Source organism: Rhinoderma darwinii, chromosome 7, assembly GCF_050947455.1.
Source record: "Rhinoderma darwinii isolate aRhiDar2 chromosome 7, aRhiDar2.hap1, whole genome shotgun sequence".
NCBI lineage: Eukaryota > Metazoa > Chordata > Amphibia > Anura > Rhinodermatidae > Rhinoderma > Rhinoderma darwinii.
This window is the reverse complement of record NC_134693.1, coordinates 45,024,666-45,036,789: the sequence shown is the minus strand read 5'-3', so window position 1 is coordinate 45,036,789 and position 12,124 is coordinate 45,024,666. Positions and strand designations below refer to the sequence as shown.

The 12,124-nt window shown below is 42.6% G+C and overlaps 1 protein-coding gene and 1 long non-coding RNA gene across 6 annotated transcripts in view; one reads left to right on the top strand and one right to left on the bottom strand.

Annotated features, from left to right (window-relative positions):
* The window catches only part of LOC142657846 (uncharacterized), a 484,403-nt gene that overhangs the window by 412,150 nt on the left and 60,129 nt on the right, over positions 1–12,124 (bottom strand). The window lies entirely within an intron of this gene.
* The window catches only part of SUCO (SUN domain containing ossification factor), an 89,525-nt gene that overhangs the window by 39,980 nt on the left and 37,421 nt on the right, over positions 1–12,124 (top strand). For all 5 annotated transcript variants that reach the window (XR_012849988.1, XM_075833285.1, XM_075833286.1 and 2 more), the window contains 4 exons: positions 6,311–6,432; positions 7,022–7,089; positions 7,824–7,931; positions 8,318–8,423. Coding sequence is in view for 4 of the 5 variants with exons in the window: in XM_075833285.1 (XP_075689400.1) it covers positions 6,311–6,432; positions 7,022–7,089; positions 7,824–7,931; positions 8,318–8,423 (404 nt within the window). In the remaining variant the exon portion in view is untranslated. The remainder of the gene's footprint in view (positions 1–6,310; positions 6,433–7,021; positions 7,090–7,823; positions 7,932–8,317; positions 8,424–12,124) is intronic.

The following is a 12,124-nucleotide window of genomic DNA, read 5'->3' as shown; positions in this document are numbered from 1 at the left end:
GTTAGTGGAAAAATGTGGTCAATAAATTCATTGCTTATTTGCCAAGAACACCAAAATGTAGGGAAAATGTAAAGAAATTATGATTTTTCTATTTTTAAATGTATCTGCTTGTAAAATCGATAGTAATGCCACGTTTCCCTTATGTCTACTTTGTTTGCATCGTTTTCTGAACGTCCTTTTATTCTTCTAGGACGTTACAAGGCTTAGAACGTTGCAAAGGTGCACCTAGTGGATTTAGTGACCTTCTTTTTATTAGAATATTTATTAGGCACCGTGTCAGGTTTGAAGAGCTCTTGTGGGGCCAAAACAGTGGAAACCCCCCCCCCCCCCCCCAAAAGTGACCGCATTTTGGAAACTACACCCCTCAAGGAATTCTTCTAGTCATATAGTTAGCATTTTTACCCCACAGGTTTTTTGCTAAATTTATTTGAATTAGTCTGTGGAAATGAAATTCTCTTTTTTTTTTTCTCTGAAAAAAATAAATAGAACTTTCTCATTTTTATAAAGAATAAAGGAGAAAAAGCACCTCAAAATTTGTAAAGCAATTTCTCCTGATTATGGCAATACCCCATATGTGGTAATAAACTGCTGTTTGGACCCACGGCAGGGCTCAGAAGCGATGGAGTGCCATTTGGGTTTTGCAGCTCAGATTTTGCAGAATTGGTTTCTGGGGGCCATGTTGCATTTGCAGAGCCCCTGAAGTACCAGTACAGTAGAACTTCCTCACGTGTGATCCCATTTTGGAGACTATACTTCTCAAAGAATTAAATTAGAGGTGTAGTGAGCATTTTGCTACCTCAGGTGTTTTATAGATTTTATTCGAATTGGGCTGTGAAAATGAAAAAATATTTTTTTTCCACGCACATGTAGATTTAGCTCATAATTTTTCATTTCCACAAGGAATACAGGAGAAAAGACACCCCAAAATTTGTTACACAATTTCTCCTGAGTAGGGAAATCCCCCATATGTGGTTGTAAACTGGACACACGGCAAGGGTTTAAAGGGAAAATACTTCGGTTTTTTTGAGTGGAAATTTTACAAAATAGTTTTTTGACTCCATGTTGCATTGCGCTGGGGTACCAGTACAGTGAAAACCCCCGGGAAGTGACCCCATTTAGGAAACCACACCCCTCAAGGACTTCATCTAGAAGTTTAATTAGCTTTTTGACCCCAAACATTTTGCAGAAATTATTACACATTAGATGTTGCATACTGAAAATTGCCATTTTCCACAGATATGCTATTTCAGTGCCCAATATGTTGTGCTCAGATTTTACCACTTTAGACACACACCCCATGAATTGTTAAGCGAGTTCTCCAGAGTACAGTAATACCCCATATGTGGTCATAAACTGCTGTTTGGGCAGACGGTCAGGCTCAGAAGGACCTCCATTTTGCTTTTGGTAGTAGTTTTTGTTTAGTGTTTTACAATGTGGGGGTATTTTGTCAGCTGTGCGTCAGGGCGTGTGTAAGCTGGGCCGAGTGCGTCAGGGCGTGTGTAAGCTGGGCCGAGTGCGTCAGGGCGTGTGTAAGCTGGGCCGAGTGCGTCAGGGCGTGTGTAAACTGGGCCCAGTGCGTCAGGGCGTGTGTAATCTGGGCCGAGTGCGTCAGGGCGTGTAAGCGAATAATAAATTAAATGAATTATCCATGGATAGTGACGTCCGTCATGAACCAATCCTTTATTCACAGGCCAGATTTTTGGGTTCAGGAGTCACACTTCTAAAGGGTGTCCGTGGTATTGTAAAAAATATCCGCACTCCGGCATTGCCTAATCTTTGACTTCTTCACTAGCCCCATATGTAGCACAGACCCCAAAATGTCAGTTTCCACTGCATTTACAGGGTCTACCTGTGGGGTTTTAGGTGAAGAACTGCTGCATATATAAATTAGTCTGGGCCGTCGTTTTGCATTATTGCGTTCTGAGAGTCGCAGCTAGTAAACTGAAAATAATTAATTACATGCTTGACTGCTAGATACACTAGGGAATCGGCCTCCGTATATGCAGCCCTTGTACCTAGTCTGGACATCCATCACTATAGGTGTTCCGTACTTATTCACTTTTCAATAACTGTTCTATCAATCCTGTCTAGCGGCATGCATTGGCCATTTTAAATCCATATGTGTGGTCTGTGAGTTCGCTTTTTATAGCATAATAAAGAATTTTATTTTCAATTGCTGTATGGTAGTTGGGATACAGGGCTTTCTTGCCTGAGGGCATTTAGTTGTTAGATATTTCATTGTGCCCGCCAACTACCAAGGGTCTTTTCTGCGTGTATGTTCTATTTTTTTCACACATCCCACCATAGACTAGTCTATGGGGGATGCGTGATAACGCGTCCCGCAGAGCATGGATGCACCTCGGACGTGAAAAATTATCTGACTTGACATATTTTTCAGCGTCGACTGCCATCTTCAGATCTCCCTCTGAAGATATAACTGTGCATAACAGAGAATGTCATCTGAACATATTAGGTAGAGACTTTTATATTCCTATTTTGCAGTGATATACGATAGTTTCTACCCCTGCCACTTATCATTGGTGCATAATATACTCCGATACCAACAGCTGAGAGGCGACATTCTATGCGTTCGAGAGAAACGTTGGTCATGACCCTTAATTTTACTACTTCGCATACCAATCAACGTGTTAGTCAGTCTTTAAGGTGACCGGTCATCTCTCCTGACATGTCTGTTTTAGCAAATACTTGTATTCCCCCTGAAATAACCATTTCTGGAGCATCTTTTCTTAGAACTGTGTGCTGTGCCCGTCTTCTTCTTTTTCCTCCTAGAAATGTATAAATAAATTGACAACTGGGTGTTACTGTTTCCCTGGTCAAAGTGGTGTGTCTGAAAACATGATTGGACAGTGTCAGCCTGTGTAGGGACACCCCCCCCCCCCCAACTGTTAACACCCAGTTTGTCCGTTTAGTAATACATTTCTAAGAGGAATAACAGAGGAACAGCACAGTGTAGACTTCTAAGAAATGATGTTTCAAAATTATTTCATGAGGAATGCAAGTGTTTACTATAAACAGATATGTCAGTAGAAATGACAGGTCCTCTTTAAGATGACTTGAAGTTATTAGGAAAGTCACGAACAGTACAAAAATAGAGAACCCTACCAAGTACCATCTTAAAGTGTCTAAGCTTGTCTGATATCTAGATCACTGGAGGTGTGACCGTGGTCGTTGGGTACTTTGTATATATCACAAGAACTGAGCACGAGCAGAGCTATAACTTCACAATATCCCTCCTGTACAAATCTCGAGCAGGCATAGTGGACGAGTTCTAACTTTTCTCTCTCCTGACTTGGAGACTGGTGGGATCTTGTTTGTGTCTGTATGACACATCACAGGGGTCATTCATAATGGCTGATCTATTGGTGGGATATCCTTAACAATCAATGTACCGTATCTATCTTTCTTTTTTGCTTTTTCTTTTTTTAGGAACAAATTTTATGCTGGCGGTTTTTAGTAGATTTGTCACAAACAAAAACACTTAATAGTTATTTTTCCTGTTGCAAGAGTAGTATGATTCTTTAAGTTTAGAAGCCTTTTATTTCTTGATTCGTGGAAAACTTTCACTTTTTTCTTATACAGGCAGCTGTTACTTTAAGCTCTTTTTAGGTCCGATATTGATAACACAAGATGTTATGTGGAGTTAGATGACAGTCATGTGAGCTGTGTGCATCGCTCCTGCAGGAGGGAGTCTGTCCTTTAGTAAACTCTTGTGTTCTCTCTGGACGTCTTGTAACATTCAGCCATGGAAAATCTTTTTATCCAGAATATTTTAATGTTTTAATAAGTTATAAGTATTTAGCATCCACTCGGACAGAGTTTGGCAACTGATATAAGCGCAAAATTGGCTAAAATCTCCATGTGCACCCTTGATGAGGGGAATCCATTTAAGGTACTCGCAAACTGCTTCACAATTGGAATTAGCAGTCGCAAACCGTGTAACCCACATCTTGGCTTCCTCTTTCATATTTATTATTTACATGTCCTCTCATTCAGCCCCTCTTGGCATTGGTATGTTTTCACTCTAGCATTTTAACACTGATCCAGTGTTAACCTGCATATAGTCCAGAGCTGCATTCACAGTTCTGCTGGTCGTCGTTGGAAACAGTCAACAAGCTTTGTCGGATACATTCCTAAGAGTTTAGCTAAGCTCTAATAACGCAGTTGGTACTGTGCCTATTGTAATGGCACCACTTCCCAGAATGCAAGTCACCAGAGCCGGTTGTATTTGGACTTTACATCAACTAGGAATGCGGAGAGATTTCAGCGCTAAAGCCTGCAAAACTGTCAATGCAGCTCTGGACAGGCTGTAACTTGGGATCTGGGCAAGATAGGTCATCAATTGCATTTACAAAGTTAAGGGGCAACTAAACTTTTGACATGTCATAGTGACGTGTCAGGGTTTTGATCGGTGGGGGTCCAAGCACGGAGCCCTCCAGCAATCGCTAAAACAAAGGGGTAGAATCGCTCAGGTGAGCGCTAAGCCACTTCGTTTCTGCTCGGCTTTCCTCAAAGCCGAGCGAGTGGTGTACGGGCTCAGTCGAAAGTCTGAATCTGTACACGGCTTGCTCGGCTTTCCCTAGGAAAGCGGATTAGAAGCCAAGGGTCTCAGTGCTTGGACCCCCAACGATCAAAACTTCTGACATGTCAAACGTTTTGATACCCTTTAATTGTTATATGCTTTGTATGTAGACTAGACTAGTTCTAATTTGTTTCCAAAATGAGGGCATACCCTTTTTAAATAGATGGTGATCCCTTTTATATATGTTTTGAGCCTTTCAAGGCTCTGTATAAGTTCTCCAACAGGCTACTTAGAAACATTCTCTCAGCAGTCAAATGTCTGATCTGTATCCTACGCATGATATTCACAAGATTTGTCATGAAATCACGTCATCAAATTCTGAGTGTCTGATATCCCTCTGTATATTGGTTCACTGCGTGTATATATGTATGCTACCTACTTAATTCTTATCATTGAGATGAAACGGATCCCTCCCCCCTTCCATGTTTTTATTTTTTTACTAGTTTTGTATCTACTCAATATAATACGGTTATATAATGGCTATATGGTTCTTGAAGTACAAACATTTACAAAGTTATGTTAATAGTATTTTTTTTCTTTTTTAACCTATTTTTATTGCTTAAAGAGGCTCTGTCACCAGATTCTCAAATCCCTATCTCGTATTGCATGTGATCGGCGCTGCAATGTAGATAATCGTTTTAAAAAAAACATTCATTTTTGGCCAAGTTATGAGCGATTTTATTTATATATATATATATATATATATATATATATATATATATATATATATATGCAAATGAGCTTTGGAATGGACAACTGGGCGTGTTTTTATTCATATGTCCAACTGGGCGTGCATTGTGTTTTTAACTGGGCATGTTTACTTGTTTTACTAACTGGGCGTTGTGTATGATGCTGACGAATCAGTGACCAGTCAGCATCATGCACTCCTCTCCATTCATTTACACAGCAGCATCGTTCTTACTAGAACGATATGCAGCCACATAGACAAGTGTCCTGATAATGAATACACATGACCTCCAGCCTGGACGTCATGTGTATTCAGAATTCTGACACTTCTGAATGCTTTCTGTGAGATTTCAGCTAGCCGCGCGTAATCTCGTGAGATTACGAGGTAAACGAGATTTCGTTTCCCTTGCTGGAAATCTCACAGAAAGGATTCAGAAGTGTCAGGATTCTGAATACACATGACGTCCAGGCTGGAGGTCATGTGTATTCATTATCAGGACACTTGTGTATGTGGCTGCACATCGTTCTAGTAAGAACGATGCTGCAGTGTAAATGAATGGAGAGGAGTGCATGATGCTGACTGGTCACTGATTCGTCAGCATCATACACTTCTATTCACAACGCCCAGTTAGTAAAACAAGTAAACACAATACACGCCCAGTTGGACATACGAATAAAAACACGCCCAGTTGTCCATTTCAAAGCTCATTTGAATATATATATAAAATAGCTCATAACTTGGCCAAAAATTATCGTTTTTTAAAAAAAAACACGTTACTTTTATCTACATTGCAGCGCCGATCACATGCAATAGGAGATAGGGATTTGAGAATCTGGTGACAGAGCCTCTTTAATCCGATTTAATTTCCTTGTAATTATTGCGGTTAGTCGATGTCAAGCTTATGTATTGGCCGTCTTCTAGCGCCCCGTTTTGGACATTGGTTCACTGCTATAGATAACCTGTATGGTTTTTGTGTAAAGAAATAATGTAAAGAAAAAATAAATATTTTTTTTTTTTTTTAGGCCAATCAATGCATCCCTCCGTCAATGGGGTGCAGCATACTGTAAAGGTCCAAAAAAATAGGAACAATTACGCTTCTGTTGAGTGCGGGGCAAAGATCCTTTCAGCTAATCCTGAGGCTAAGGTAGGTGTAACATGCTCAATTCTTCTAATAATATAGCTCGGACGTTTTTCTTTTCTTACTTTGCAAAACGTTTTTGCAAAGTATTATGTCCCCAAATAGTACCCCATGCTTTGAGCCCGTAAAAGCAGGCACATTTCATACGAGTGCCAGTTTCTTGCATGGTTAACATTTTGGTAGAAGAAATTTTCTACCAATCGTAAACTTGGTGCAGGTGCAGCATAAACGATCTTGCGTCAAAGGAATTTTTCAAAGCACAATCCATTGTTATTTTTTTTTTAAGCAATGCAGCAGTCGGATTACATTAGTTTGGTATTTGCCTTATTTGAAATGTTCCAGATCAATGGTAATGGGTCTGCACGATCCAGACTCTTGAATGTTCACCCAGGATTAATCCGGACTGCTGAAAGGACTGTGTTGTCCTGCTACTTACGTAGTATGAAAACCCCAATAGCCCAGCATTCCACTGGTTTAATAGATTCCAGACTATTGTATCTGTATTTTATAGTGGGGGCGACGAGAAACTGACACTGATGGCATATGTAACGATTGCGTTTTAGCTCAATTCCATTTTCATTTGCTTTTATTTTAGAGCACATCTGCCATTCTTATTGAAAACATGGATCTGTACATGTTAAATCCTTGTAGCACAAAAATATGGTGAGTAACCTGCTATCCTTATCACATGTATAGAATATATACATTTCGTACACCAATACAGGCTCCAGATGGTGGTCAAAATGGTTGCCAATGCACCCTAGAATTTGTTAGTGGTGACATGATAGAGCTGTCCAATACCAATTGCCAAAAAGGGGAAAAAAAAATTCCCTATTCCTTCTGCTCCAAAAAAAAAGGTGTGCATTATAAAGCATATCTTTTTATTTTATTTAAAATGAAAAGTTATGTCCTATATAACATCTAATACACACACGCACTCCCGCATGTGCATAAACTTAGACGTCATCGATATTCTGGTGATCCTGTGTCAGCTGAACTGACGGAATCTGCTTATTTGGAACGAAACAGAGGCTACATAAAATTCTGAAAAACTAAGCAACATTTGTAATAAAATAACCTAAAAGAGCAATTTAAAAATGTAAAATTTAGCTAGCAAAAGTATACGCAGCCTTTAACATGTGAAAGTTGAGCTCTGATTGGTATGGGCAGCAATGGCAGTTTAACTGATGGTTCTGATCAATAGTGTAGAGAATGTGTGAACACTTCACAGTGGAGCCCTGGAATAATATCTGCCCTTGCCCTCCCGTAGTAATGAGTGCATGGGCGCACTGCCAGCTTGTAATTGCCTTTTCTCTCTTTGTATTGCATAAATCTCATGAAATCGGTGACTATCTTGTGATAAAATGACATGTGTTTTTCTGGAACATCCCTTACAGGTTTGTTATCGAACTCTGTGAGCCTATCCAAGTTAAGCAGCTTGACATTGCAAACTATGAGCTCTTCTCTTCTACTCCAAGGGATTTCTTGGTTTCAATCAGTGACCGGTACGCCACCAATTTTTACCTATTTTGTATTCTATTTTCTCACATCTTCAATAAAATAATCTCTGTTTAGATGTGTTTGTACTCAGTTTTCGGTAGAAGTAACACGTGTACATTTGGTCCTTGCAGACACCTTGGGTCACATAGGAAGTTAGAAAATAGCAATACAGTGTGTTGGTTTCATTTCCGGTTTCTGAACATTTTTATTTTATTAGATTTGCTGAACTTGGGTGCGGGAGGGGTACCAGAGGCCAGTATAGGGGACCATATAAAACATAGTCGCACAGTATTTCTTGGGGCACTCGTACAAAGAATGTATTTTGTTGGTGTGTTTTTTGTTTTGTTTTGTTTTGTTTTGTTTTTTAAATATTTATTTATTTCCTTTCTAGGTATCCTACAAATAAGTGGGTGAAATTGGGAACTTTTCATGCAAGAGATGAAAGAACGGTCCAGAGTTTTCCTTTGGATGAGCAGATGTATGCAAAATATGTCAAGGTAAAGCTGGTTCTCATTTACAGCCTTAGTTTTGTGTGTAGGCATCGCTTCTACCAACCAGTTGCGCAAAAATATTTGTATTGTATTAAAAATGCAACTTTTTTTGTGAACCACTAACTTCTACGCTGTGATCTCATACAATGATTATATGATGTACTACACAATGGTAGAATGGATACGATCATCCTAAGTAATGGGAAACACAGTAGTAAGCCATGGTTCTCTGGCCTGAGCAAAAGATCCATCCGGGCTCTAGCACCTCTGAATTCTGCCACAAAATATCTAGAATTAAGTTATGAGGAGCAAAATCGGCCGGTGGGGGGTTTGCCTTATAACCCTGCCTCAGGTTAATTGATATTCGAATGCTGACGGCATAATGTCTTCCAGGGCAATTTTATCTTTAAAAAAAATTAATCAAAGACAATCTATTTTAAGGTTTACTCTATAACCGTACATTTCATCTTTCGACAGATTAAACCGAAACAAATTTTTTAATGTAGATTTTTAGAGGACATGTCACTTCTCCTGACATGTCTATTTTTCTGCATACTTGTATTCCCCATTTATTTACAACTCTGGAGCATCTTTTCTTAGAACTCTCCATTGTGCTGTTTCTGTTATTCCTTATAGAAATGTAGAAATAAATTGACGACTGGGCATTAGTATTCTTGTCAAAGGGGTGTGTCATTATACAGTCTGGCACTGATTGGACAGTGTCAGTATTTTTATTTATTTTTTCTTTAAGAGACACCCCCCCCCCCCCCCAACTGGGATTACCCAGTTGTCAATTTATTCATACATTTCTAGAAGGAATAACAGCGGAGCGGCACAACACAGGGTTTTAAGAAAAGATGCTCCAGAATTGATAAATGGAGAATACAAAAATGTAGTAAAATAGACATGTCCAGAGAGGCATGAGGCCTTCTTTAAGTTAAAGGCTATGTCCACTTCTTCTCCCCTTCTCTTCTTCTCTCCCACCTTCTCTTCTTCTCTCCCCGCCTTCTCTTCTTCTCTCCCTGCCTTCTCTTCTTCTCTCCCCGCCTTCTCTTCTTCTCTCCCCGCCTTCTCTTCTTCTCTCCCTGCCTTCTCTTCTTCTCTCCCCGCCTTCTCTTCTTCTCTCCCCGCCTTCTCTTCTTCTCTCCCCGCCTTCTCTTCTTCTCTCCCCGCCTTCTCTTCTTCTCTCCCCGCCTTCTCTTCTTCTCTCCCCGCCTTCTCTTCTTCTCTCCCCGCCTTCTCTTCTTCTCTCCCCGCCTTCTCTTCTTCTCTCCCCGCCTTCTCTTCTTCTCTCCCCGCCTTCTCTTCTTCTCTCCCCGCCTTCTCTTCTTCTCTCCCCGCCTTCTCTTCTTCTCTCCCCGCCTTCTCTTCTTCTCTCCCCGCCTTCTCTTCTTCTCTCCCCGCCTTCTCTTCTTCTCTCCCCGCCTTCTCTTCTTCTCTCCCCGCCTTCTCTTCTTCTCTCCCCGCCTTCTCTTCTTCTCTCCCCGCCTTCTCTTCTTCTCTCCCCGCCTTCTCTTCTTCTCTCCCCGCCTTCCCCTCTTCTCTCCCCGCCTTCCCTTCTTCTCTCCCCGCCTTCCCTTCTTCTCTCCCCGCCTTCCCTTCTTCTCTCCCCGCCTTCCCTTCTTCTCTCCCCGCCTTCCCTTCTTCTCTCCCCGCCTTCCCTTCTTCTCTCCCCGCCTTCCCTTCTTCTCTCCCCGCCTTCCCTTCTTCTCTCCCTCTTCTTCTCTCCCCGCCTTCTCTCCCCGCCTTCCCCTCTCTCTCTCTCTCTCTTCTTCTCTCCCCGCCTTCCCCTCTCTCTCTCTCTCTCTTCTTCTCTCCCCGCCTTCCTCTCTCTCTCTCTCTCTTCTTCTCCTTCCTCTCTCTCTCTCTCTCTCTCTCTCTCTTCTTCTCCTTCCCCTCTCTCTCTCTCTCTCTTCTTCTCCTTCCCCTCTCTCTCTCTCTCTCTCTCTTCTCCTTCCCCTCTCTCTCTCTCTCTCTCTCTTCTTCTCCTTCCCCTCTCTCTCTCTCTCTCTCTCTCTCTTCTTCTCCTTCCCCTCTCTCTCTCTCTCTCTCTCTCGCTCTTCTTCTCCTTCCCCTCTCTCTCTCGCTCTCGCTCTTCTTCTCCTTCCCCTCTCTCTCTCGCTCTCGCTCTTCTTCTCCTTCCCCTCTCTCTCTCGCTCTCGCTCTTCTTCTCCTTCCCCTCTCTCTCTCGCTCTCGCTCTTCTTCTCCTTCCCCTCTCTCTCTCGCTCTCGCTCTTCTTCTCCTTCCCCTCTCTCTCTCGCTCTCGCTCTTCTTCTCCTTCCCCCCTCTCTCTCTCTCTCGCTCTTCTTCTCCTTCCCCCCTCTCTCTCTCGCTCTTCTTCTCCTTCCCCCCTCTCTCTCTCGCTCTTCTTCTCCTTCCCCCCTCTCTCTCTCTCTCGCTCTTCTTCTCCTTCCCCTCTCTCTCTCTCTCTCTCTCTTCTTCTCCTTCCCCTCTCTCTCTCTCTCTCTCTCTTCTTCTCCTTCCCCTCTCTCTCTCTCTCTCGCTCTTCTTCTCCTTCCCCTCTCTCTCTCTCTCTCGCTCTTCTTCTCCTTCCCCTCTCTCTCTCTCTCTCGCTCTTCTTCTCCTTCCCCTCTCTCTCTCTCTCTCGCTCTTCTTCTCCTTCCCCTCTCTCTCTCGCTCTCGCTCTTCTTCTCCTTCCCCTCTCTCTCTCGCTCTCGCTCTTCTTCTCCTTCCCCTCTCTCTCTCGCTCTCGCTCTTCTTCTCCTTCCCCTCTCTCTCTCGCTCTCGCTCTTCTTCTCCTTCCCCTCTCTCTCTCGCTCTCGCTCTTCTTCTCCTTCCCCTCTCTCTCTCGCTCTCGCTCTTCTTCTCCTTCCCCTCTCTCTCTCGCTCTCGCTCTTCTTCTCCTTCCCCCCTCTCTCTCTCGCTCGCTCTTCTTCTCCTTCCCCCCTCTCTCTCTCTCTCGCTCTTCTTCTCCTTCCCCCCTCTCTCTCTCGCTCGCTCTTCTTCTCCTTCCCCCCTCTCTCTCTCGCTCTTCTTCTCCTTCCCCCCTCTCTCTCTCGCTCTTCTTCTCCTTCCCCCCTCTCTCTCTCGCTCTTCTTCTCCTTCCCCCCTCTCTCTCTCGCTCTTCTTCTCCTTCCCCCCTCTCTCTCTCTCGCTCTTCTTCTCCTTCCCCCCTCTCTCTCTCTCGCTCTTCTTCCTCCAAAAAAAATCTTGTAATATATTACCACTAGAGCAGACACAAAAAGCTGCTATTTCCTGTTCTCTATAGTACTTGTCAACTTTGCTGCATATAAAGGCACAGGATGAAGAGTATCAACTCATCATTAGAGGGGGCAAGTTAGTGGAAGCCTAGAGAAGGTAGGATAGCAGCATTACTGTACACAGAGAAGGCTCTATCTCCCCTGGTCTATGCGGGAGTGGCTGTACTCAATCGCTTCCTGGAGACTGTAATAATCTATAAGATTCCTCTGTCGGACTAAACACCATTTATCATCCATTTACTGAAACCAAATTTATGAAAATAAAATTTAATACATTACAGCCCCTTTAAAAAAAAATATCCTATTTTGTATCTACAGCACCTATGCAGACATATGTGTCTATTATAACATGACTACCAACAAACCCTGTATAGTCTGATCTCGCAGTCATAAGGCCATTTTACACTGGGCAATTACCGGGCAGACGAGTTCACAGGACGCTTGTTGCCGGTAATTGCCCTGCGTAAACAGGCCAGCATTCGGCA